Source organism: Neomonachus schauinslandi, chromosome 13, assembly GCF_002201575.2.
Source record: "Neomonachus schauinslandi chromosome 13, ASM220157v2, whole genome shotgun sequence".
Taxonomy (NCBI): domain Eukaryota; kingdom Metazoa; phylum Chordata; class Mammalia; order Carnivora; family Phocidae; genus Neomonachus; species Neomonachus schauinslandi.
This window is the reverse complement of record NC_058415.1, coordinates 28,244,968-28,272,381: the sequence shown is the minus strand read 5'-3', so window position 1 is coordinate 28,272,381 and position 27,414 is coordinate 28,244,968. Positions and strand designations below refer to the sequence as shown.

The 27,414-nt window shown below is 44.5% G+C and overlaps 1 protein-coding gene across 1 annotated transcript; it reads left to right on the top strand.

Moving 5' to 3' along the window:
• Nucleotides 1-466: 466 nt before the first annotated feature.
• FBP2 (fructose-bisphosphatase 2) lies at nucleotides 467-26,796 on the top strand. The gene is made up of 7 exons (XM_021677911.2): nucleotides 467-746; nucleotides 5,310-5,472; nucleotides 7,533-7,625; nucleotides 14,530-14,670; nucleotides 16,813-16,950; nucleotides 23,158-23,277; nucleotides 26,379-26,796. Exons 1-7 carry the CDS (start codon nucleotides 577-579, stop codon nucleotides 26,571-26,573), a joined length of 1,020 nt encoding a protein of 339 aa, XP_021533586.1. The 5' UTR covers nucleotides 467-576; the 3' UTR covers nucleotides 26,574-26,796.
• Nucleotides 26,797-27,414: the final 618 nt, after the last annotated feature.

Below are 27,414 nucleotides of genomic sequence, written 5' to 3'. Positions count from 1 at the left end.
GGATACCCACTCAGTCATACATGCTTTTTGGAAATAAGAAGCACCCTTTTCAAACATTTATGAAAGACCCCCTGGCTAAGCGGTCCCAGGATTGACATTATCTTATTACGTGACCTATACCCCAGATAAGCTATCTGCCAGTCTGCCTCCCATAGGCACTGGGGAATTGGGTTCTGTGGTAGATCTATTCGAAGAATCCTGAGTCCTTGAATGAGAGGGTTTTATGGATCGTTCTTTAGTGGCTGGATTTCTCATCTCCCACCAGTTACTAAAGGGTTGCTTCCTAGGATCTTTAAAAGAAAAGGTTCATCAAGAGAAAGTAGGTGTGTGTTTCTGGGCTGCCCGATTCTATTTACAGCTTGCTTATGGTACTTTGGCAGCCTACCAAATCAGCCTGCCAGAGAGATTTCCTTGAGGGCTTGCCCAGTTATCTTAACCACGTGGGTCAGGGCACTTTTTCCTTAAAGGTCTTGGCAGGGCCGGCAGGAACCAGCTCTGATACCAAGGAGCTACAGCCTGTAGAGATAAACAGGGCTTCCCGGGAGAAAAGAAGGATTTGAAAAGTTACCCGCCACGATGTCGGACAGAAGCCCCTTCGAAACGGACATGCTCACCCTCACTCGCTACGTTATGGAAAAGGGGCGTCAGGCCAAAGGGACCGGGGAGCTCACACAGCTACTGAACTCCATGCTGACGGCCATCAAAGCCATATCCTCGGCTGTGCGCAAGGCTGGCCTGGCCCACCTGTGAGTCCGGGGGGAGCAGGTGCGGGTGCTCAGACACGCAGGGATTCAGGCCCAGGTGGGGCATGGGCAAAGCTGCAGGTGCTTGGGCCAGCTGCCGTGTCAAGAGCTATTTGCCTCTGCGCCCTGGAGGGGAGGCGCTTTTAAAAGTTTGTTTGATAAAGGGCTTTTGACTTGTTTCAAGAAAGGAACAAAATACTTGGAGACATGATATGGAGAAAAAAAGATAAAAATTTTCTTTTTCCTTTTCTTAATATATAATTTTTCCAGTGGCCATGTAATATAAGCTCAGGGGCTTGTTGCATTAAAAATATAGGTTGAATTATGGTGACTTGTTTCTTGTGGCCCAAGGAAAGAGCAAGGAAGACTTATTTCGCTTTATGCTCTTTAGCAGATACGAGCATTTTCTTGCCATGAACTTTGACAACGTGCTAGGAGCTAGGAATCATTTACAAAATAACTTTCTGCCCTGAAGCTCCAGTCTTACTCTGGAAAGGAGTCTTTTGCTTTAAAAACAATTTTGTGTTTCTTCTCTGTGACTCTTTATCTTCTTCTCTACTTGGTGTGCAGGAAGCTGGGAGGTTCTGGGTTTAGGAGGAGGGAATGCAGAGCGTTCTTCCACTTTGTTCTCTTCTGTACTCTGTCCAAGCACAGAACGAGGCCAAGTTCATGCTACAGCTGCTGACTGTCACAGCTGCTGACCTTAAAAAATAAGTCGCTTATCTTATCAGCAAAAATGAGTTTATTGGGGAATAGCAGAGGATTGCAATCTGGGACAAGCAAGCTATGTCAAAAACCATAGGCTGGTCTAACAAAGGAGAAGAAGGTTATTTTACGGAGGAGGAAATTGAAAATTGTTGTTTTGAACAAAAGCAAGAGTTCAGGGCCATAATGATTTCTTACTGGCTGAGTTGCTGGGGTAGTCCATTTCTTGTAGGAGATGCGATGTGCATCTTTCCCTGTGGGGGCCTGTAATTGATGATTTCCTGGAGGATTTTTCTATTGGGGTTTGGAATTGACAACACTTCTGGAATGACCTCCAGCGGCACTGTGTGAGGGCTCCCCCTTCTGGCCTCCTGACTCAATTTTAGTGAGGTTTCCCTTTATTAATTTTCACACAGCCTAGTGTCCAGTTTAAGTCTGCGGTAAAAAGAAGCTGGATTTCTCTGGGGTTCCATTTTCTTAGTAGCAATTCCAGTGGCGGTCTTCTCAAAAGTTGAAGGGACCCATTATTATTATTCCTCCAAAAATGAAATAACAAAAAGAAATATCAAAACCTAATAATTTAAAATATTAATTCTTAACAATTTAGTACTTTTAATACAAAAAATTTGATAGTGTTATGGGGTACCTGGGTGGCTCAGTCGGTTACGCATCTGACTCTTGATCTCAGCTCAGGTCTCGATCTCAGGGTCATGAGTTCAAGCCCTGTGTCGGGCTCCACACTGGGAGTGGAACCTACTTAAAAAAAAAAAAAAGATGCATTATGATCTCCTTTCCCTGCTTATTATTACCTCATTCAGCAATAATGGCCAAGTTCTACAGTTAAGAACTTTCATGAATATGAGGTACAGCCATTTGCGTCTGTCCTGCTCCTATGAGGTGATGGGTCATACTGAGTGACACTAAATAGTGACTTCACCTGTCCCTGTATGCGGGCCCTGCTATGCTTAGAGTCATTTTCTGGGCCTCTCCGCTGCTTGCTGCCATTTCAGTATTAGCTGCCCACTTTAATGGGTTCCTCCTCTGTGCAGGATGCTTAGGTAGGCAGCGGCTGCCGTGGTAGGGTTGTACTAATCGGCTTCAGAACTCTAACTTTGTGGCTGTTGAGTGTCCAGATGAAGCAGACTCAGGAATTGGATAATAGGGTGTTTATTGAACTTGGCTCTTCCTTCCATGTGATTGTCTACTCTTGTCAGGACCTCAGTTGCCCATTTGTAAACTGGAGGGGATGCTAACAGCCCCTAACTTACAGGGTTGTTGTAAGGCTTAGTGAATCCATAGGATGAAGATTTCAACAGTGCCAGATCCATAAGAAATGCTCAGTAAATGCTCCTTATTACAGTGGTTCCAAGCCCAGATCTGGGGAAATATGCGGGCGGGCTGGTCCATGCTGCTGATTGTCCCCTAGGCGGCAGGTACAGCCCACTGAATCAAGATGTCAGACTCCACCTTTTTCTCAGAGGCTGAGGTCCTCAGGCTGGCAGGAGCCCCACATCCTGCCAATTCAGATGACATCTTCCCCTGGCTCCTCAGTAAGCAACACCAAAATGGCAGTGTGAGAAGCCCATTGTCTGGAAATTCCTTCTTTCTAACAAAATGCTGAGATTAATAAACAGGACCCTGGAATTGCTTCTCATATTACTAGAAGGTCGCTCTCGGTCCTGGAGCAATTCTGCTCATGAAAATGGGACTTCTACAGGCACCTGGGTGGCTCAGTCGTTAAGCGTCTGCCTTCGGCTCAGGTCATGATCCTAGGGTCCTGGGATCAAGCCCCGCATCGGGCTCCCTGCTCTGCGGGAAGCCTGCTTCTCCCTCTCCCACTCCCCCTGCTGTGTTCCTGCTCTCGCTATCTCTCTCTCTGTCAAATAAATAAAATCTTTAAAAAAAAAAAAAAGAAAATGGGACTTCCACATACTCCTGCCCCTTCCCATCCAGGGGACCTCAAGCCCCTCATTCTTTTGCTTCCTTTTTCTGGGAAGACATTTTTAGGCGCAAACTTAATGAGTGCAAAAGGGATCAGAAATTTTCATGTTTTTTCTTCTTTTTTGTCCGCTCATTGTTGTAGGAAGAAGGGAAAGCTAGAGTGCTTCTTCTGGAAACATCTTCATGGTTTTCTACTGTCAGTGGTACAATATCCCATTTAAAAATTGTCAGTAAAGCTTTTAGATTAGTTAAAATGGTAAAAGATGTTTTCCTGTGGGTTATAAAGCTCTCTTGCATCCATGACCTAACTTGAAGCAGTTGTCAGACAATTAGATCTCATTATGAATGAGCTTCCATTCTTTCTGGAAGGAGGGGTGTTGATGGGGGTTAAGGGTAGAGGGCACCTGGAGGAAGGCTGTCAGTCAAGGAAGAGGGTGGGAAGTGAGTTGTCCCCTGCTTAGGGTAGATCAGTGGTTCTCAACCCTGGCTACCTGTTAGAACCACCTGAGGATTCCTTCAACAAATAAATGGCATTAAATAAGGGAGAAGTAGGGAAATTACTTTCCTGCCTTGCCTTCTTTATAATTCAGTGAACATGTATTGAGCATCTACTACTTCCTTGAGCACTATGGAAACCAGCACAGTAGTAGGCCAGTGTTCTAGCCTTCACTGAGGAGACAATCCAGCAGGAAAGGTATTTGCATGAACAGATCGTGAACTGCTGTGGGAGGGACGACAGGGGATGTGCCAGGTCTGTCGTGGGACCACGGAAGCTTCCGAAAGGGATCAGGAGGGAGAGTAGGGAGAAGCTGATGGTTGGCAGACAGCATTCCTGTGGGGGAAACACAATGAGTGAAGGTGAAAAGGAGAGGAGCAGCTTGCTGGGTGCTGGTGGCCACAGGACCTTTGTAGCTGTTGAGATGAAAAAGGCTTGAGTGGGGTAATAGCCATGCCACTCTTGGGGGAAAGTGTGGGGGTAGAGTGACAAACTCGGGGTACCTGTAAGGCAAGGGTGTGCCTGGTGGATTCTGGAGGCGAGACTGGCTGAGCGAGGTGAGTGGGACAGAGTTTCCTTGGTTGGGCCTTAAACCCACTGTGGGGAACCTGGGAACTCTGGGTGAGACCAGAGTGATCTGGTTGGCATTTTAGAAGGATCCTGCCCATGAGGGTGGAAGCTGGGAGAACTTCGCGTTCCAAAACATAAAGCTAGATAGAATTTTTCTTACATTGCTTGAAATGGTAGTGAAGAACAAAATTAAATTAGTTAATTGTGACCCCGAGTTTCCTTCTTAAGGAATGCAAAGCTACCACAGAGCGATTTTTCATTCAGCCCACCAGGCCACTATTTGAGGGTAATCAAGAGATACTTGAGATTTCAGTGCTGGAAAGCCATGGGCCTTTACTTGTTGGAGTCAGTAATGATGGCGATGTGTCTTTCCCTTCGCCTCCCACTGCTGAATGCAGGTTTGTGTTTTATTAAGATTGAGTTCTTTTTTTTTTTAAAGATTTTATTTATTTATTTGACAGGGAGAGACACAGCGAGAGAGGGAACACAAGCAGGGGGAGTGGGAGAGGGAGAAGCAGGCTTCCCGCCGAGCAGGGAGCCCGATGTGGGGCTCGATCCCAGGACCCTGGGACCATGACCTGAGCTGAAGGCAGACGCTTAACGACTGAGCCACCCAGGCACCCCTATTAAGATTGAATTCTGGGTGAATAAGGGGATATGACAATATCCCCGAGATGTAAAGGAAGCAAGGTTGAGAATCCCCGCTGTGAGACATGTTATACGTGGTCTGTATAATTTGGAGACTCTGCAGCCATGAGAGGATTGGCGGGATACAATGGTGGTGTCTTAGCGTCTGGGCTTCTTTGCTGGAGATTGGATTCCCTTAGTGATTTCATGGACTTTCCTCTTCTTAGGTACGGAATTGCGGGAAGCGTGAACGTGACCGGGGATGAGGTGAAGAAACTGGACGTGTTATCCAATTCCCTGGTGATCAACATGCTCCAGTCCTCCTACAGCACCTGCGTCCTGGTTTCGGAGGAGAACAAAGACGCGATTGTCACCAGCAAGGAGAAGAGGGTGAGTGCGGGATCGGAATGCAATTACCCTCTTCACCAGCAGATGGTACTACTGAGTTGGGAAGAATCTTTGCCTTGCTTTTTCTTTATTTCCGGGATTTTCTTTGATTCCTTAAGTTCTGTTTTCTGAAAAAAACGGATTGCATACTTTTTTAGCGAGAAGTCTTACGTGTCTAGTGCAAAAAATTTCCATAACAGGGGGGTGATTCATTCAGGAAATAAATCAGTAACTTACTGAAAATGCCTCAGTGCACGGTGGAGTTCATGGGTTTTCACTTCATGTGCCGGGAGCAAGTGCTGCATTTTTTTTGTGGTTTCAAAATCAAGTGCAATAAAAGGTAGAGTTCCTCGGAAGAGCAGGACAATACTCTTCCCATCCCCACTTCTATGCCCCATTTCCCCAGTACACAGTTCTCCAAGGGGGCTCTGGTTTCAGCAGAGATTTCTTCCTGCCTGACAAACTGCTAGACTCATACAGAAAAGAAACCATAAAAACCGTGTGCTCTTGCCTTAATACAGTGGTAAATGTGGTCAGTGCAGGGCATGACCGGGGAGGGTCTGTAGTCATTCTGGTTTCACAAGCAGTTCATTAAAGACAGGGGTTTGCTGGTGGCCAAAAATTCAACCTATGTTCAGCTATGATGCAAAATAAACACTGGGACTGGCCCTTGTTTTATACACTGGGTGTTGGAGACCATGTCTTCATAATTAGCTGAGAGGATGGAAGAGGTAAAGCCAGATTTATTAAGCACCTGCTGTATACCAGGGACTGTGCAAAGCACTTTACTCTCATTGTCTCACACAATTTAAACTACATTACACTGATTATTTTCAACATTTAGTTCCCACTGATATGCCCCCAATCATCTCTCCAATCTAATCCAACATTTTCTTTCCCAGTTGGCCTGAGTTATACAAGTCTTGGTGCTAGTTCTTGAATATTCCATGCCTACTTCCATGCCAGCTCCTTGAACATTTTCCAGCATATGCTAGATGCTCAACAGATATCTGTTGAATGCATGCATGCATGAATAGATGGGCTCAGTTGAATTATCTACAGGGAGAATGGGGAATTTCCAAATTTATGGATTATCCCACTTTTTAGCCCACCCTCACCCCCATTGAGCAAGGAATACAAAAGAAATAAAGGTCAGCTTAAGCTAGGGCATTACTCACCAGAAAGTCAGGGAAAAGTAATTTTAGTGGTGGGAGAAATGACTCCCATCTTACCTGATGTTATATTATCTGCGTTTAATTAGCCCGGAGACTCCTTTCCCTATCACTAAAGCTCTCCCGGAACCTTGCACCTAGGAGGCCTGTAAAAAGTATCTGGTGATTTCTTTCTATGCAATGGCAGCTGGAGCAGCCTGTGACAGCAGTGTGGGTAGGCTAGAAATATCTGCCCCCCCCCCCCACTGTGTCTTCTGGTCTTCGCATAGGACAGGTGGGTTGGATGCAGCAAAACCTAGGACAGTATTTTTATTCCCCAGACTACTTATGCATACTAGCTCTCTTAATAAGACAGATCCAGAGGCTCTGGGACATTGTTCTGAGATTTTCCAAAGTCTTTTGGCAAAAATGCTCTAAAAGGAGGAAAGCCTGTCTGCAGAGAGGTTCAGAAAGAATCATGAGTAAATCTATAACTGACCTTACCGTGGATATGGATAGAGCTAGCCTGGGTTCATCTTCAGCTTCTCCACCCCTTCTGGGCCGGGTGCCAATTTCAGACCTGGTTTCCTCTCACACCCTTGGCAGCTCTGAGTCCCCAGTGGGCCCACACAGGAGGGGAGGGCAGAGCCAGAGGAGGTGCGGAGGTAGATGGGACCTGGATCACCCCACGTGGGCATCAACTCATCAGTCTATGGGCAGGTTGGCTCTGAGCTCAGGATTCATAGATGCTGATATACTTTGCTCTTCTTGGTTATTGCATTTTTTGATAAGGATAGCCCTTTGCTCTAAATCACTTCTTGATGTAGTGTTACCTGCCATGTACAGCCATTCACACGGAGTGTGTTGTCTGAAAGGGGGCCAATCAGGTGGTTCTTCTCTCTGTGCATTTAGGGGAAGTATATAGTCTGCTTTGACCCACTGGATGGATCTTCTAACATCGACTGCCTGGCCTCCATTGGAACCATCTTTGCTATCTATAGAAAGGTGAGTAGACAGTCTGATCTTTAATGCCTCTTCCCTCTGGTAGTTTCTGGAAGGTTCGAGTTTGGAGTTCTAGTCTCTGTCCTCCTACTAACCAGACACAGCACTGTAGGCAAACCATAACTCGCTCGGTCTCGGGATCCTCACTGGAAGAACTGATGTGGTACTTTTCTGATTGCCTTCTTCATCAGCTGGGTGGGAAGGTAACGTCAGAGGACTGATGGAGCCTGGTTTTGAAAATCTGGATGTGACACAAATATCAGACGTGGTATTAGGTTCCTGGTGGCATTTGAGGACTCCTCTGTTTCTCAGATCTTACTGTATTCATTTTCTATTGCTGCTGTAACAATTGGCTACATGTTTAGAGGCTTAAAGCAATGCCCACTTATTATCTACCATTGTGTAGGTGGGAAGTCTGACAGGCATGGCTGGGTTCTCTGCTTGGGTCTCACAAGGCCAAAATCTGGGTGTCAGCCAGCCTGGCCTCCTCCTGAGAGGATATGGGTGGGGAAATTAGCTCCCAGGCTCACTTAGGTGGTTGGCAGAGTTCAGTTCCATTCTCTTGTGGGTTGGAGGCCCTTGTTTTGTTTTTTGTTTGTTTGTTTTTTGGCTGGCTGATGCTGGGGCCGTTTTCAGCTTCTAGAAGCTTCCTACATTCTGTGGCTTGTGACTCCTATGTCCTTAAAGACAGCAAAGGCAGGCCAAGTCTTGCTCAGACTTCTAATCTCTCTGATATCCCCACTTTGCTTCATCTCCTCTGCCCTTAGCCACAGAAGTTCTCCGATTTTAAGGGCTCATTTGATTAGATTGGGCACATCTGGATAATCCGTGATGATCTCTCTATTTTAAATTGGTAACCCTAATTACATCTGCAAAGTCCCTTGTGACACATAATGCAGCACAGTCACAGATTCTGGGGATTAGGGTCTCTTTGGGGCATTTCACCTACCCCACAAACCCAACAACAGAGGGTTTTGTGGGTCGGTTTGTGACCATCCAGGATCACCTGAGACTTCACGTCAAACCACATAATCCACATTAGATCTCATTTGAGGATCAGTCCTCACTCCAGTCAGGATGGCTGGGCCTCTGCCCTGGGGGCTTTCAGGCAGAAGGGAGACCAAGGGTGCTGGATGGGTTTAAGGATTGCTCAGTTGGGTAATCTGCCCTCCAGGCTGGTTGCAGAGGCCCATACCCATGCCTCTGGCTCACAGCACACATTCTGTCCACTAAACCAGTGACCAAACAAGTCGCAGGCATCACTGACTTTCTACACTATGATTTGGCACTAATTCTGTAACGTGCATGTAATTAACTTTCTCTGAGTGTTTTCCTTAGTGCTCTTAGATGATAAATGTTGGGGGGGGGGGAGGATTGGCTCTGTCCCATTCACCTGATGTGCTGTCCATAAATGTTGACACTTAACCGACTGGCCATCCAGGTGCCCCAAAGCATTTGCTTTAATTCAATCTGATGAATATAAGAGAGCACTATTTTTTCAACTTGGCCAATTTGATGGCTAAAAAAAATTACATTTCTTTTGTTTTAATTTCCAAATTACAGCTTTATTTGTAATAGCCCACAACTGGAAATAACCCAAACGTCCTATAATAGGTGAATGGTTGAACAGTGATACATCTATACCATGAGGAACCACTCAGCAATAAAATGGAATAAACTATCCATGCACATAACAACTTCAAGGGGTCTCAAGGGTATCATGCTCAGTGAAAAAAGATAATTTCAAAAGTTCACAAAATGTATGATCCCATTTATGTAACCTTCTCTAAAAGATATATTTGTACAGGGGCGACTGGGTGGCTCAGTCTGTTGAGCATCCGGTTCTCGGTTTTGGCTCAGGTAGTGATTTCATGGGTTGTGGGATCGACTCCCGCATCTGGCTCATGCTCAGCAGGGAGTCTGCTTGAAAGATTCTCTCCCTCTGTCCCTCCCCCTCCCGCTTCCCCCATGAGCTCTCTCTCTAATAATAAATAAACAAATCCTAAAAAAAAACCAACAGGGGCGACTGGGTGGCTCAGTTGGTTAAGCGACTGCCTTCGGCTCAGGTCATGATCCTGGAGTCCCGGGATTGAGTCCCGCATAGGGCTCCCTGCTCGGTGGGGAGCCTGCTTCTCCCTCTGACCCTCCCCCCTCTCATGTGCTCTCTCTCCCTCTCTCATTCTGTCTCAAATAAATAAATAAAATCTTAAAAAAAAAAACATACTTGTACAGCTGGAGAAAGATCAGTGGTTGCCAGGGGTTAGGGATGGCTGGGTGGGGAAGGAGGATGGGTATGACCATAAAGGAGTAGCAAGAGGGAGATTTCTCTGCGTGATGGGATAGCTCTGTATCCTTATGCGGTGTCTACACATGTGATAAAATGGCACAGAGTGACACACAGACTTAATACTGATGTCAGTTTCCTGGTTTTGATATTGTACTATAGTAAAATATATGCAGTGTAACTACTGAGGGAAACTGGGGGAAAGGTACATGGAGTTTCTGTACTATCTATGCAATTTCCTGTGAATCTATCATTATTTTAAAACAAAAAGTTAAAAAATTTCAGGAAAAATCTAAATTTTAAGTAAGGGTTCGATTAAATTTGGGAATGCCTATGCAATAGCCTGCCCACCCTGCTCCTGAAAAAGTATATCTACATGTATATATATAGGCACATGTATAAACTTGCGTGTGTATTTGCGCGTGTCTGGATTTCTGGAGCAGACTCTGATTGGGCCAGGTTGTGTCAGGCATCTATCCTAGCCCTCATTAAATTTGTTTGTCTCACAGCAACTCAGAGTACCCACTTTGGATAGGGAGGCAGTTAAGAAAGTCCCTTTTGCACTGGTTAGATACCCCGAGAACGGGGAGGAACCAGGAGGAGCACCTACACTTAAGGGGTCGGAAGAATAGGAGGTGGCAAAAGCAAATAAGAAGGCACTGCTAGAGAGCTAGAAAGAAGGCCATGAAGGGTTCCTGGACCCAATTCCAATGTGGGGGTGAGGGGGGGCCCCCACATAGCACCAAACAATTCTCAGACACTGGCAGGTGTCCAAGAATTCAACTCATTTCTGACACTATCTACCCGGAGATAGCATCAGAATCCAGGGGTGAAGGGCTCAGTCCTACAAGGCAACCCCAGGCTATTATCTGGACTTCCGACCAACCTGCTATAGATTGGAAGTTCCAATTACCCCCCTCCTTGGCAACTCAATTCAGATGCCAGTCCCAAGCCCAGGTTGTTACCTGTACTTCTGACTGACTGACTAGAAATCAGAGGTTCCCAAGATCCCCTCCTCAGGTTTGATTAATTTGCTAGAGCAGCTCACAGAACTCAGAGAAACATGTTGCTAGATCACCAGTTTATTATTAAAGGATATAACTCAGGAAGAGCCAGATGGAAAAGATGCCTAGGGCAGGGTATGGGGAAAGGGCACAGAGCGTCCCTGCCCTCTCTAGGTATACCACTTTCCCTGAACCTCTGGGTGTTTACCAGTCCAGAAGCTCTTCAAACTCTGTCCTTTTCGGGTTTAAAGGAGGCTTCATTACATAGGCTTACTTGATGAAATCATTGGCCATTGGCAGTAGATTCCATCTCCATCCCTTCTACGCCTCCAGGAGGTCAGGGGGTGGGGCTGAAAGTTCCAACCTTCTAATCACAGGGGTTGGTTCTTCTGGCAACAAGCTACCCTCCTGTGCTGTCCAAAAGTCATCCATCAGCATGACAAAGACACTTTATCACTCTCAACACTAAGGGAAGTCTGAGGGTTTTGGAAGCTGTGAGCCAGGAACTGTGGGCAAAAACTAAGTATATATGAGAAGTGCATTTTGGTCAGCTGAATGCGCAAATAGGTATTTCTTATAAATCACAATATCGGAGGTCAGAAAAGAGGGAGGTGGACAGAAGCTCAGGAGAGACCCATATCAAGATGGAGACAGCAGCCAAGTGACCCAACATTGCCCAAAGGTAGGGTAAGGAGGACTGGACAGTGTGCTCCTGAGATGGTAGATGGGGGTCATATCTGGCAGCCTGCAGTAGGGGCAGAAGAAGAAAGATAGCTAGTATAGACAGGCATTCTAGACTCCAGGACCTAGATGAAGATGGAGATAGGGTAGTGGCTAGAGGGAAGTCTTGTGATCTAGAAAGTATTTTTTCTTATTTCTTTAGGCCAGAGACTTCCACCTGTTATTAGAAGCCAGTGAAGCCAGTGGGGAAGGAGTGGTTTGCTTTCAAGCCCCAGCACAGAGCCCAGAGGGCCCCAGAGAGGGTGCTAGGCTGTGTGGGGGCTGCAGGACCACAGCTCAGAGGAAGGACAGCCTCTGGTCAGGGAGAAATCAGCAGGACAGACCTCTGGTTTCATACACAGAAAATGTGGTCCTTCTGGTGGCCGAATGAAGGTGCTTCAGAAGCTTCAATGGTGAAGACTAAAGATTTTAGTAAAAAACCTCCCACTTTTCTGAAGATTCTTAAGAACTCATGCTTTAGAGCTGTGTTTCCCAAACTAGCATGCCTCAGAATCACCTGGAAGCTTTCTGGAGGCCCAGAGTTTCTGATTCTGTAGGCCTGATTGGGGGAGCGGTGGGGGAGACAAGTATTTGTACTTCTAACAAGATCCCAGGGGATGCTGATGTTGCGGTCCACCTTGAGAGTCTGCTACAGGGCCTGGTTCTCAAAATCCTTATGTGGCCAGGAATTAGAAATAAGGCCAATTTATTGAACATGTCCAAGTCAAATAAAAATGTAATTAGTTGCAAAAAAATGCAAAACTGTGAAAATAAGGAAAAATTATTAGAGGGAACGTGACACTTTTAAAGAAGATTGGTTTTACAGTGAAGTCGTTAGGATATTACACACAAAGGGCTGACTGGGCCCATATTCTGTGACAGTGTTGAGAAGGATGCTGGCTTTAGCACTGGGAGATGTGGGTCCATCCCAGCTTTATCACTCACTGGTTTCAAAATGTGTGGGTACCTCTCCTGACCTCCATCCCTTCACTTTTAAATGAGGGTTAGGGAGACTCTCCATTCTTTCATAAAAGCATGATGATGTGAGAGTACTTTGAAAAAGATAAAGCCTTATATAAATAAAAATTACTATTTTACCCTGAAGAAGTTATTCTACAGGGGGATTAATTAGCATAATTGATATATTTTTAAAGTGAGTATAACATTCTGGCTCAATATTGTTGTTCTGATTCGTATTTACATAATCACCAGTGTGTCTTCATAATTTTAAAGGTATTTCCTTCACCTCCATTACTTTGCAATTCTCTGGAATTTTCTGCTCAGCAGGGAATCTCTATGCAATATTTCTGGACTGGACTTTTAGCCAAAATCCACTGGCATCTAGAGAGAACAAAGCATCTAATTAAACAGCCAAGGTAGCTGTGCTAGAAAACAGAGAGTGGGGAATCGAATGGCTCAGAAGCAGTGAGGCCAACACTTCATATTTAACCCTTGCACACCCAGCTGCATGCTCCTTGGGCATAACAGGCTATGGGAAAATGAGTTTGGAGCCTCAACCTATCACATTCGTCATAGCCATTTGCCATGGTCTGTGGAGCTGCATCCATCTGGCTCTTCTGATTTGAAAAGAGTTGTTTGAAGTCTGCCCACTCGCCTCTCCTTCCAAGCTCCTGTCACATCTGCCGTCCACAATGATGTTAGGGTCCAGAGCCAGCCCCAGTGCTTGTCCAGAATTCTCTCCCAACCCTGAAGGCTTTGCTGTGAAGTGAGAACCCCAGATGAAGGTGGGGAAAGAATGGAGCATGCCTCTTCTCCTCCCCACTCCCCAACTCAGCTCCTCACAGCCGAGCCCAGAAGTTTGCTACTCATTTTTCCAAACTAATCAGATTTTATTCACTTGCCTTTTAGAGCACAAGGAGGTGGGGAAGGAAGGAACCTTCGAGAGGTATTGGGGAAAGTGGGTTTAAAGTGGAATCTCAGCTGCAGCTCTGCCCCTCCATTGAGAACATTCGCTGTTCCTTCCTCAGCATCCCCACCTGTCCTGTCTCTGAAGTCCCACTCACACCTGCACTGCTGCCATAGCAAAGGGAAAAGCTTCCTCAAGAAAACGTTCAGAACTGTAGATGTGGGCTCAGGGTGGAGGTGTGGGGGTGGAGGTGGGGGGCAAGCAAGGGCAAGGCCTTCCAGGTGCAGCACATGGAACGGGGAAGAGCCCCGGGCCAGGCTGCCTGGGCTTGACTCCAGCTCTGAGGCTTCTTGGTGTCAGGTGAGTTATCCAAACATTCAGGATCTGAGTGGTGCATCCACACAATGGAGATGATAAAGATATTTCCCTCAGAGGACCGTTGAGTACATACAATGAGATATGGCACAAGATCAAGCTTAATGACCTTGGTGGTTGTAACAGTTAAGGAGCATGGCTTATAATTTTTAAGAGGGGCTGTGGTTGGGCGCCTGGGTGGCTCAGTTGGTTAAGCGACTGCCTTCGGCTCAGGTCATGATCCTGGAGTCCCTGGATCGAGTCCCGCATCGGGCTCCCTGCTCGGCAGGGAGTCTGCTTCGTCCTCTGACCCTATCCCCTCTCATGTGTTCTCTCTCTCTCATTCTCTCTCTCTCAAATAAATAAATAAAATCTTTAAAAAAAAAAAAAAGAAAGAAAAGAGGGGCTGTGGTTTTAGCATCTTGGGGTGGTTCTTGGTAGGATGCAGACAAATGTGTTCGGAAACCAGGGAGAAGTCCAAAGATGGCCTCTGCAATGGCTCAGCTAGAACCATTTGTTACCATGGCAATGCATTCCCTCCAGATGCGTGTGCTTCAGCTCAAAATTCTGAGGACTGCACTTCCTTCAGTGGTTCAAGGAGATCTGAAGTCCAGGCCTCTGGCAAAGGGTTCTGTCCAGAGATAATAACACTCCGTGTTTCTCTTTTCTCTTCCATAGACCTCAGAGGACGAGCCTTCTGAAAAAGATGCTCTGCAGCCAGGCCGAAATATCGTGGCTGCAGGCTATGCCCTCTATGGTAGTGCAACCCTCGTGGCTCTTTCCACTGGGCAAGGCGTGGACCTCTTCATGCTCGACCCAGTAGGTACCTAATGTAGCAGTATCAGTACATAGGACTCCATGCGTCTCTGTGCATGAATCCCAGTCGGCTGGGGTAATTTTCTGGTCATTCTTAATACTTGCTTTTGGGACAAGAGAGGCTAGTTGGGGAATCAACACCAACATCAAAAAACATTAATGACCTGTGTCCAATGGAGGGCGTTTGAAGTGTTCTGTGGGGTCTGTCGTATCAACCAGGCTCTGCCCTTAAGGAGTTTCTAATCCAAAAATGCATCCAATCTCTTTGGCTTATAGAAATACAATAATTTAAAAAACCCCAATGTTACCGATATCTAGACAGAAACATGGATTTTTTAGAGCAGCACCATCCAATAGAACTTTCTGTGACCATGCATATGTTCTGTAATCTGTGCTGTCCTCATGTGGCTATTGAACACTTGCAATGTGGTTAGTGTGACTAAGAAACTCAGTTTTAAAACTTTATGTCATTTTAATTAACTTAAATTGCCACACGTGACTAGTGGTTACCCTATTGGGCAGCATGGGTTTGTGGGACTGCCGCTAAAGTAGATGTTCTTCCCAATTAAGTAAAGGATGTTACTGTATTAGTGGTAAAGCTCAGACACAGGCTGGAAATGGGCAGGTCTTGAGGACTAGGATGCAGGAGTCCCAGGAACGGGCTTGCAGCATGGCCAGTCTGGTCTGGACACTACCCCTGATTCTGTGTCTCTCACTCAGGTTTCAAGTGCCAGGGAGGAATATCTAATTTGCCAAGCTAAGTCAAATGCCTGACCTTGGGCTGGAGGAGGCTCAGTCTTCCTAGATTGGCATCCAATGAGAAGAGTTACTTCTTCAAAGGGAGTTAGGCTGCTTTTAGGAAGTCTTACTCCACACTGGGCTGCTCCAAAGCAACAAATGTCCACAGCAAGTTATTAAAGTTCATGAGCCAGAGACTATGAGGAACTTGCCTATAATAAAAAGAAGTTGAGTTTACTGAACAAGGAAGGATGTGCTCTAGAAGAACAGTAGAGTGTCATGCTAGGAGGGAGTTGGGATGGACTTACACTATAGCAAGTGGGCTTTTGCTTGATGATCTCAGGAGGATTCAAGAAAGAGAGGGTCAATTCTGGCTTGGGAGTGGATTCAAATAATGATTGTGTATCAATCATTTTTATCTGGGAGGTGGGAAGATTGAAGTGAAGGTAGAGATTCATTGGTAAAGAAGAAGTCATCACTCAGAGCAGAGGGCAAGGATGCTTAGTTACTTTTGTGGTTGCTGAGTATTCTCATCACTGTCTTATTTCAGACATGGTCAGCATGGTCTTGCCTCTTTTATATTCTGGGAATATAAATTCCTATGTTTATTAGGAACCTTCTAGTCTAGCTGCCAGCTCTGAGCTATCATCCTGGGGGATTTCACTTTCTTAGTCTTCAAAGTTCATTAAAACTGATTACATTTCCAAGCCTGGTTTTCCTCCTTGTGACTTAAAGAGACATCCAGCCTTTCAAGGTGATACCTGCAACCAGCTAATCACATCCATAAGCACTCAGATAAATGGGTACCTGAGGGATGTCCTGCAGAGTAACCACGGTGGGGGCAGTGGGCACAATTTTATTAATAATTCTGATGATTTCTTTCATTTTTATCCTTTTCATTTCTTATGCCAAGTGAATACAGTTTCTGATTGAAGGGATTTCCTCATTACCCTGTATAAGAGTCACTGGGATACTGGGAATCTTTCATGGTTTCTAGGACTGAGTCATTAAAATAAACGGACCACACATTTGTAGGGGAACTGCATCCCCTACGTTTATGATGAATCCTGTCCATGAAACTTCTTCCTCTCATTGTCAATGGCCCAAATCTTCCTGGAAACATTAAGAATTAACCAAGAAGGAGAACTTGGGGCATTAATACTTTGAGCTTCCCTGTAAATGAGTAACCTGTCAGGCAGTGAAAATTAGCAAGGAAACGTTCCCTCTTTGCTCTGAATTATTCCATCTCTTGCTAGAGCGCTGCTGGAGCCGCAGAAGGACATGGCACGGCCGGGCTCCTCGAGCAGGCCCACACCTTCCGAGGCTCTCTGATTGTTGGGGACTGTGGTGTTGCCTTCTGTTTCCTGGTATCTCTCTTCTTCCAGGTGTTTCTTTTCATCTTTCTAGGCTCTCGGTGAATTTGTCCTCGTGGAAAAAGATGTCAAGATAAAACAGAAAGGAAAGATTTACAGTCTCAATGAGGGCTATGCCAAATATTTTGATGCTGCCACCTCAGAATATGTGCAGAGAAAGAAATTTCCTGAGGTGAGTGAAGAAAGCCTAAGGCAGTAGCAGGGAGAATGCTGCCTCAGTGGGTCCCTGTTTGGGTGGCGGCTTTGGGAGCCTGGCTGAAAAAGGTGATGCCGCTGTTTATGACTCTGATCAGTATGAGAATGGCAGACTGTGCCTTTCTTCATAAATGAGCAACGTCTTTTACAGCTAAAAGTTACCTACTCAAGATAATACTCCCTAGTTTCGTTTTTCCAGGAGACATTGTTTATGAAGAAGACAGACCACATTTTCAAAATTCAGGGTTCAGGCCAGAACCTGTCAGGTCATTTGCTTGCTGAGCTACCACCTATATAGATTCTGGTCACTCACTTTTATTTGCTTTTAGGTGTAGTAATTATATTTGAAAGTCCCATTCATATGTCCTGTGTTTGCCCCAAGCTTTAGGATGTTCTTTGTCTCTCAACGGGATTACCAAGTTCTGGACTTCATGTGTCTATGAATGCAGCCCAAAGAATCCATTCAGTATATTCACCATACTAAGAGAGCTTTTAAGACAGGTGTGGGAGCAGAGTCAAAGAATTTCCAGATCAAGAGTGTAAAGTCTGTTCTAAATTGGAAGAGGAATGCAAGCTTGTTTACAAGTGGGACCATCTCTCACCAAATTCTGGGGGATGTCACAAGAGAGGCCCTTTATCCTGTGGTGGGAAGGCAGTGGTATGGTGTGCCTGCCTGGCTGTCCCTGGAAGTCCTCACGAACTCCAAGGAAAGAGAGCTCATGATTCCATGGGACCAAGAGGCAGTCGGTCAACAGGATCCCAGGACCTGCCTCTGTGGCCCCAAGCTGAAGCTATAGAGAACTTTCTACTTTCTTTCATTTGTTTTTTAAATGAAGTTCTCAAAAATGCAGTTTCCTGTACCTCTCCTTCATAGGGTTGTATTTTGCCATCACGCACAAACCCATCCAATGTCTTGAGGGCAAAAGTAATAGGATGTGAATTGTAAGGTTGATAAAGTCAAAATTATTTACATGCTTCCGGTCTTGGAGATGTTTCATAGTGGCTCCCATTCTAAGCTAAAAAGTGCCTCTCCTTGAGCCCAAAAAAGAAGATATTTATGTTACCACTAAAAAACAAAAGTCCTGCACAAAAAATACCATAAATCTCTTTGAAGGGGAGATTTCAAATGAGAAAAAAGGCATCAGCTCATGAGTGACCGATAGCTGGTGAACAGGCTGACCCCACGAGGACCCCTTGTAAATCTTACCACAGGCTGGGCTCCCAAATGGAAAACCACGCAAAGAGCATGATTATGCTAGTCAGGGAAGAAACATAAATCCCTTGCCCTCTCAGTAAAACTGGAACTCTTAGAAGATATTTAAGCTCTTTCTCAATTCCATTTTAACTATTTTTCCTCCCAAATAATGCTCTCTGCTCTTTAAAAAAGATGTTTCTTTTGTATCCTTTCTCACAGGCCAGCTTAGATAGTTTGACTACAGCTAGAAGAAAGACACTAGGTTCTAAGGTAAAGCTACACTTTGCAATTTTACAAAATGGAGTAAATTCCTTAAGAGGGTCTACACAGTTTCACAAGAGATGTCCCGGGAGTAAGAAAGGTCCATTAGGCCAGTGGTTCTGAAGAATTTTTGACTGTGACCATTAATAACAAATGCATTTTCTGTTTAATTCAGAGCACATGTGTGCAAGCATGCACACACATACTCACACATGCCCCACTGAAACAAAAGTAAACTGCCTTACTGTCTACTGTGCTCTATGATATTTTTTCATTCTTTTCTATTCAATTCTATTCTGTTCTGATCTGATCTCTTCTGTTCCATTCCATTTGTTTAGATTGCATTTCATTTGAAAAAAACATGTTTAGTAATGACCCATTAAATGGATTTTATGACCCATTAATGGATTTCCATCCACACTTGAAAAAGCACTGCACTGGGCAGCTTCTTAGACATTTTACTACATTATAAAATTAATCTACAGATTCAGAATGGAGACAGTGAGACAAAAATAAAATAAAGGGGAATGTATGCATTACATACAGAACAGGGTAACATCACTCGAATAGCCCATAGATGGCTGCCCGTTATTGCACCCAGTATGCTCAACGGGTGGGACTCGTGCAGTGGGATCTAAACAGCAGGTTATTCTGACCTCCTCCTCACTCTGCAACAGCTGTTCAGAGGAGTAGTCCCTCTTAGAAAATAGAAAGTCAGTGTTCACTTATCATGGAAATGGTAGACTATTGAGCCCAACATATTAATCAGTATTTCAATACTGATTCAAAGATGAGACCCTTCTCAACAGCAAAGGCACATATTCCCCAACGTAAGGCAAGTCTCCAGAATCCTCCAGTTGTTTTTTTAACATGAAATTCTAGATTTAATATGCATCTGCCCCAAGCATAAAAGGAGTTGTTTTGTCTCTAGGAAGTTTTGGTTTTTCTTGCTTGCTTTTTACATAAAATCCCTTACAATTCCATAAATTGAAGACTAAGGATTAGTTGGTTCTGGCCCAGAAAGTTTAGTCTACGTTTAACAGCAGGAAACCAGTGTGAATGCTTGATGATTTCCGCAGGCAATGCTTGAGAGTCCAGGGAGGGACTTTCTTCTTGATGTGAAAACAAAGATCATATTGACGGAAGTGCTGGATGGTCTTGGGAGTGTCCAATTCTAACTGATAAGACAATAGAGATGAATAGAGAATGAAAACCAAAGCTACTTTCTAGGATTTCCACCTGTAGATACAAAAAGGAATTTTGACTTTGGAAAATAGGGATACCATCAACAGAGTGGTGGGCATCCTCCTGGCTACGGTGGAGGTTTGCAGTGATCCCTTAGAAAGATTAAAGGGAAAGTAGGGAAAATAATCTGTGCCCCCTTCCCTCAGCAATTCTCTGAGAAGAGAGAAAGGCAGAGATGAACGCAGGAGAGGATGGCCTGGTGGGTGTTGCCATGAAGCTGCTGCTTTCTCTTTTAAGTACTTTCAATTACTGTTTTTTAATACAGAAAGGCCCAAGGGAGAAAACACTAAATAGTCCATAATGCTTCCAACTGATTGAAACTGTAATTTTTATTCTCGTTAACAAAATTTCCAAAAATTGAAACATAGAATTGCCGTATGACCCAGCAATTCTGCTCCTCACACCCCAAATAATTGAAAACAATATATTCAGAAAAAAACTTGCACACCAATGTTCATAGCAGCATTATTTACAATAACCAAAGGTGGGAACAACTCAAATGTCCATCAACTGATGAGCAGATGAAAAAAGGCGGTCCATCCATACAATGGAACATTATTCAGCTGTGAAAAGGAATGAAGTACTGATGCATACCACAGCATGATGAATCTCAGCAACATTTATGCTGAGTGGAAGTAGCCAGATGCAAGGACAAGGTCAATGCATAGAGACAGAAGGCAGATTAATGGTTGCCAAGCACTGGGGGAGGGGAGGACAGAGCCTATTTAATGGGTATCGTGTTTTCTTTTAGGTAATGGAAATGTTCTGTAATTAGATAGAGGTCATGGTTGTACAACATTATAAATGTATTAAATGCCACTGAATTATATACTTTTAAATGGTTAATTTTATCTGATGTGAATTTTACTTCAATTTTAAAAAGTAATCTAAGATTAGGAAATGTAAAACATACAGAAATATACAAAATTAAAGGTGAAAGCCTCCTCTCTCCTTTACTCCCAGCCAGGTTGCTCTTTCAAGGGATGACCACTACCAAGTGCTGATTTTATTCTTTGAGTTGGGATGGTGGGAGGGGATAATGCACATTCATCTCCATATCTACCCCACCACCCTTTAAGAACATCAGGTAGAGCATATTAGCTCATCTGATTTTCTTTTTCATGACTTGGAGATTGTTCTACACAAGCACATACAGATTTATGACATTGACTGAAAGGGCTGCCCAGCGTTGTGTTGAGAGGACAGATCGAGCTAATTGCTTATGGAGAGCAGCTTTGCTTGTCTCTGCTTTTCCATCAGGAGACACAAAGCTGCAATCGAGATCCCAAAATTGTATCCTCATTACCTTTACAAGTATATCTGTAGGGCACGTATCTTGCTGAAGTTGCTGGGTCAAAGGGTATGAGCATTTCACATGCTGATGTTACCAAATATTCTTCCAGAAAAGTTGCATCAGTTTATACTCTCTGGCATCATATGGAAGAGTACTCATTTCCTTGTGTCCCTGCCAGTGCAGATATGGTGAATCTTTTTAAATTTTTGTCCATCTGATGGTCAAAAGGTGAACCTTGTGGCTTGATTTGCACATGTTTAATTATGGTTTATGTTGTTTCCTTGTATTTATTGAGCACCTACTTTTGTCTTAGTAAATTGCCTATTTCTGTTCTTAGCAAATATTTAATTAGTATTATTTATCTTTTTCTTCTTGCCTTGTATAAGCACTTAGTAAATGAAGGAAACTAGCCTTTTGTCTGTATTCATGTTAGAAATACGTGTAGACTTTCAGCTTTTGATTCCGTAGAGGTGTTTACAATTTTATGTTATCAAATTTATCTTTCTTTATATCTAATGGGTGTTGTGTACCAAATTATAAATTAATGTACTCATGTTTTCTTCTTCTGTGCTGTCCAATACAATAGCTATTAGCCATATGTGGCTATTTAAATTTAAAATACTTGCCAGTAAATAACATGTAAAATTGTGGTTTCATCTACACCTGTCTCGTTACCAGAGCTCAACAGTCACACGTGGTCAGTGGTTGCTATATGGGACGTTGGTGATAAAAAGTGTTTTCATCACCACAGAGAATTTCATTGGACAGCCTTATTCTAAATTATTTGTGATTTTCTCCTTTTAACTCTCTCCATCTTGAAATAATTTGGCTGTAAAGAATGAGGTAGGGATCCTACACACCTCTTCTCTAAGTAGCTAGCCCAGCGCTGCTCGCTAATAGTCCTCTCCCATGCTGATTGAAAGGTCCTGTTCAGCATAAACGAAATTCTCGTCTATCTTTAGGCCCAGGACTGGACTCTATTCTGATCTACTGGTCAGCGTTTGCATTTCTTCTTTGCATATGTAAATATTGTTAGTTCAATGTGTGCTCTTAGATTTGGTAGAGATACTCTTTTCCTTGTTCTTCATTTTCACAAATGTTCCTGTTTTCTTTGCTAGAAAATTTTGATACCAGTTCTTTCAAGTTTCTTCCCCAAAAAGTCTGTTGATATTTTCTAAGAGTTTTATAGTCTTACCTCTTAATGTGTAGGTCTTCCATCCACTTTGAGTTAATTTGTCATGTGGTATAAGGTAAGTTTTTAGTCTATTTTTAAAATTGGGTTATTCATCATTTTATCATAAAATTGTAAATTCATTTTTTTATTATGTTATGTTAATCACCATACATTACATCATTAGTTTTTGATGTAGCGTTCCATGATTCATTGTTTGCGTATAACACCCAGTGCTCCATGCAGAACGTGCCCTCTTTAATACCCATCACCAGGCTAACCCATCCCCCACCCCCCTCCCCTCTAGGACCCTCAGTTTGTTTTTCAGAGTCCACAGTCTCTCATGGTTTGTCTCCCCCTCCGATTTTCCCCCCTTCATTTTTCCCTTCCTGCTATCTTCTTCTTCTTCTTTTTTTTTTTTAACATATAATGTATTATTTGTTTCAGAGGTACAGATCTGTGATTCAACAGTCTTACACAATTCACAGCACTCACTGTAGCACACACCCTCCCCAATGTCTATCACCCAGCCACCCCATCCCTCCCACCCCCTGAGTGGTGGGGGGTAAATTCATTTATTTTTATTAACTTATGTATGCTAGTCTCCCCCTTCAGTTGATGAGTTCCTTGGGGGCAGAGACTCTCTTCCTGTTTTTGGCATCCTCAGGGCCTGGCCTGGTGCCAGGCATAAATAAGATGCTAAAAAATTTATTTATTGAGTTGAATTTACACACAATTTGTGAACAGTACTACTTTTGCATTCCACCTAATATTCAGGGTTTGGAATCACCTACACTGCCTGCTTTTATTTCAATTCAATCCTTTTTTTTGGGGGGGGTGCGTTGAATATCTCTTGCTTGTCTAATCCAAACCTAAATGCTGCTGATGTCTCCTTCTTTCCTCAGAAGCCTTTAATAGTTACTTTTCTTTGCTTTGCAAACCTCCTAAGGTAGGATATGTGGGTAAGGGAGTATGTAATCCAGGTGAACATCTTATGTCTTCTCTCTCTGCCTTCTAGGATGGCAGTGCTCCCTATGGGGCCAGGTATGTGGGCTCTATGGTAGCCGATGTGCACCGCACCCTGGTCTATGGAGGGATCTTCCTGTACCCGGCGAACCAGAAAAGTCCTAAGGGCAAGGTAATTCTCATTTGTCCCCTGGCTCTATCACTCAGTAAGCCAGTTGGAGTTCCCTTTCTCTTCATGCCTGCTTTTTGGCTACTGCTCTGTCCTTTTCACATCTGTTTGTGAGTGGGCAGGTGGAAGAGAAAAGAGGTGTATTTCCCGTTAATGAATTTTGAGGCTGTGGTAGAAGCTGAAGTTGTTATTGGCAATTTTCACTGGCCTTGGAATTCCCTGGCCTCATGCCCATCATTCACCATAAGTCAGCTCTGTTCATCTACTGTTTTCTGTGTCCTGTGCCTGACTTATAGCTTCAGCATCACCTGATTCTGGATGATAGACCCTTTGAGAATCTAATGAAAGGTATGGATCCACTTCCCAGGAAAAAAAATGCACATAAACATACATATTACATACATTTTTAGGGAGTTCACAGATGACCTGAAGTCTACCCATGAATCCTCTAGAGAGTTCCCAAACTCCAGAATAAGAGCTTCTGGTCAGAACTTATTTAGTACTTCTGGAAAGGTAGCTCCTGGGTGATCTTACTGCAACTTTATGACACAAACCCCCAAATACTTATATGATCAGATGGGAATCTTATGATCCAAATGCATCTATCTTGAATAGACCCTCCCATGGAAACCTGTCTGATTTTTAGCCAATCACAGAAATCGTAGGTAAGTAGACAAATCAAAACAAACATCTACTGTACTCTCAGACACACCAACAACTGGCCACATGTATATTTGTCTCCCAGCATGTGCAGTTTGAATGATTGGAATGCCAGGCTCAAAGCCATGATAAGAAATCTAAGAGCACATGAGACCAGAGGGAAGATTTGTGTGTCAGGAATTTCTCTTCATGTGAGTGTTGAGCTTAGGTATATTATAACTTTCGGAAGTAAGAATCACAGCCAAGTCTTCATGATGGGTGCTGGCACGGGGTAGTAAATGAGATCTAGAAAACGAGGGAATGCCTACAAAGAACCACTCTTGCTGCCTACTCAGTTCCAACACAGAAAATGTTAGGCTATTTCTTAATAATTGTTAAAATGATTTACAATGAGTCAGAAAATATGCCCATGTAATTATAGAGACATTTCCATAAGTACATATAATTCCATGTATAGATCTATATATTCATAGCACCATCACCACCAGCCCTATTGAAAGTATCATTGACTCCTGAACTCTGCGTTTTAGCTTTTGTGGTCTCTGTGAGCGCATTAGTGTGTGTTTTGGGGGTGGGGTAGATGTGTACGCCTTTTCTCCTATGTGTGCTTGTCTCTGTATATCTGTTTAGATTTTTAACTGCAGAAAAAAAGTAGATCACATGGACTGCAGGTCAAAGCAACACGAAGACCTGTACATTGTGTTTTGAGATGAATTTACTACAAGGGCAACTTTAGGTGAAAGGCAGCCTTGGCTCAAAGACAAACTTTATGTGAGGTTGTTGTGCTTTTTTCTTTTTCTTTTAAGTATCTGAATCAACATAGTACAAACAAAGGCTACTTAATTACAGTCTGAGACTTTGTCTGACATCCCAAACCCCTCATCTTGAAGCACCCAGAGCAAGGGAAAGGGGAAGAAAGAGCCAAGTTCTAGAAGCTGACAGGTAGCTGTCCAGGACCGATTGGCCTCCAGTGTCCCTCCTGTGGATGATCAGGGACAAAACTAGCAGATCCAAGTTTGTCCACACCCACTGGGGCTTCTTTGCCCCCTGCCAGGACACCCACTGCTTCAAGAGCTGGAGGTCTAGGGTGAGGGCAGTGTATATTGTTTTACCAAAATGGTGGTATGCCCCCTGGAGTCTTAACTTACTCTCTCCCGAATGCCTGGCTCTCTAACCTAGACCAGAGATACTTCGTTTCTCACTGTGAAATAACAATGATTCAAAAATTAGCACAAGATAGGACTGCTTCTCAAAGAGTTTCAAATGATCTTCAGAATGGATTTGAAGAAAAGAATGGGAAAAAAGAGGTTGCAGAAAGCTGGCTCAACCACTTTGTAAGCTGATTACAGAAAGGAACTTGTTTTCTCTTAAATACAGATTTTATACCTATTGGGAAGGAAGGGGAAGATAGTATGATACTGAGTTAGAACATGCAGCCAGACTGTCACCCTGAATCTAATGTGATGTGCGTGTGTGTCTGATGGGGGTTGGGGTGGTCGGGAGGGAATCACAGCATAATCACCGAAATAGACCTTAAAAAGGCATTGGGTCCAGCCCATTTCAATGTAATTCCCCAGCCACTCCCTGGAGGCAGGGCAGACGCCTGCTAGTTCCCAGAGTGCCTGGTAGAAAAAGCAGGCCTTCCTCAGGAGAAGCTCAGCCCTGGGTCCACGGGCACAACCTGGAAAGCAGGGCACAGGCTGACCTTACCCTCCCCAGCCTGCCCATTTCTGCCTTCCACTGGGAGCCCTTGGGCAAGGGACACAGTAGCCTTGTTGGGACACTTCCCTTGTGTCAGACATTACTGGGAAGGAAGATGCCACAGTGGCCAGCCCAGACAGACTCTGTCCCTGCCCTCAAGGGCAAGCATGTAAGGATATGAAGCAACCCTCAGTGTGACAAACTGAAGAGGGCTGTGCAGGAGGCTACAGCAGTGCGAACAGTGGGCATTAACTCAGTCTTGGGGGCCAAGAGAAAAGGCCATTTAAACCCCAGCAAACTACCTGGTCAAGCTGACACTTGAGATGTGGGGTTTTGCCACATGATCTCGAACACTGAGGTTATCCTGAGAGGCCACCTAGTTCTCTCCAGGTGACCTTCCGTCTCATCTAAGCTGGACTCCTCGCTAGCCATAAGGCCTCACATACAGAGGCTCCTCACCAGGCCTCAGCTTCAGTTTGCCTCACTGCTGAACCAACAGCAAACAAGTGTCTCGATCTCATCCTCCCAAGGGAGGAGGCAGGCCTCTCATAAACACAAAGGTCACGAGACAGCTAGAGACTGACCAGCGGTGCCCCAAAGACAAGGCGATGAACCCAGTGTATTCATGCTAAGAAGACACAGAAGTTCAGCTCCCGGAATTCCCCAGCGAGGTTTAGGGGGTGTGGCTTCGGGATTTTTGGGCCCCTGCAGAGCTTGTCCACCTGACTCTCTTTCTCCCACAGCTTCGGCTCCTGTACGAGTGCAATCCTGTGGCCTATATCATAGAGCAGGCTGGAGGCCTGGCGACCACGGGCACCCAGCCCGTGCTGGACGTGAAGCCGGAGTCCATTCACCAACGAGTCCCCCTTGTTCTGGGGTCCCCGGATGATGTAAAGGAATACCTCACCTGTGTACAGAAAAGCCAGGCAGGCAGGTAGTGGGTTTCACCCTGAATGCTGCCTTTTCTTTGTCTTGTCCCTTCTATTAAGGGCCCTAAAGGAACGATTATTGTAAACAGTGGTGATGAGTAACCAAAGGCAAAGCTCCCCTGAATCCCCCAAAGAAGAGCCGCAGTGACATGCTCCGCACAGCTCTAGAAGCCAGAGGCAATTTTGTGCTCAGTGGGAAGGGCTCAAAATAAAAACCCACATGGGAAAAGAACAACTTTGATCTGTCTTCTCTTATGAACAGCGATAGGGTTAGAGTTCCAAGTCTCTCAGCCAGGGAATCTGCAGCTACGGACTTTGGGGCAAAAAGTTTAGAGATCAGTTAAGAATTTGTCTTGGTTGGCTTAAAATTTGAACTTAGTGGAGACTGTTTCCAAGAGAGCAGAGTACTAGGGGGACCCTGAACTTGCTTTGTTTCGAATATAACTAGACTAACCTTGAACTATTTTAAAAAACTAGGAACAGGATCGGAGGAGTATGGAAACAATCTGCACATTTTGAACGAGTGAATTTGGCAGAAGCATGGTTCGCAGCCCTGAACTGGGGGATTGGGAAGCCATGGGGCGGGGAAGAGGAGTAAGCCCGGTTTGCGGGGCAAAGTCAGGAAGAGGGAGGAAGTCGGAAAGGTTGCAGTGGTTTGTGACCCCATAATTAGCTGTGGAAAGTGAATCCCTGGGTCGCTCAGGGAAAGATTGCTCTTCTTTCCGGAGGGCATTTGAGGAGCATTATTTGTCCTCGCCAGAGACAAAGGGACAGCCAGGGAGCCACTGAGGGGAGCTCTCCAGCGGGGTCAGAGGGGTGCGCAGAGAGGAGAAGACCTCTTAACTTTTTG

Excerpts from the sequence above, each read along its gene's own strand:
- FBP2 (XM_021677911.2), top strand. The coding sequence starts at position 577 with ATGTCGGACAGAAGCCCCTTCGAAACGGACATGCTCACCCTCACTCGC. Across the intron at positions 5,473-7,532 it reads TCACCAGCAAGGAGAAGAGG|GGGAAGTATATAGTCTGCTT; the intron begins GTGAGTGCGGGA and ends CTGTGCATTTAG. Across the intron at positions 14,671-16,812 it reads ACCTCTTCATGCTCGACCCA|GCTCTCGGTGAATTTGTCCT; the intron begins GTAGGTACCTAA and ends TCATCTTTCTAG.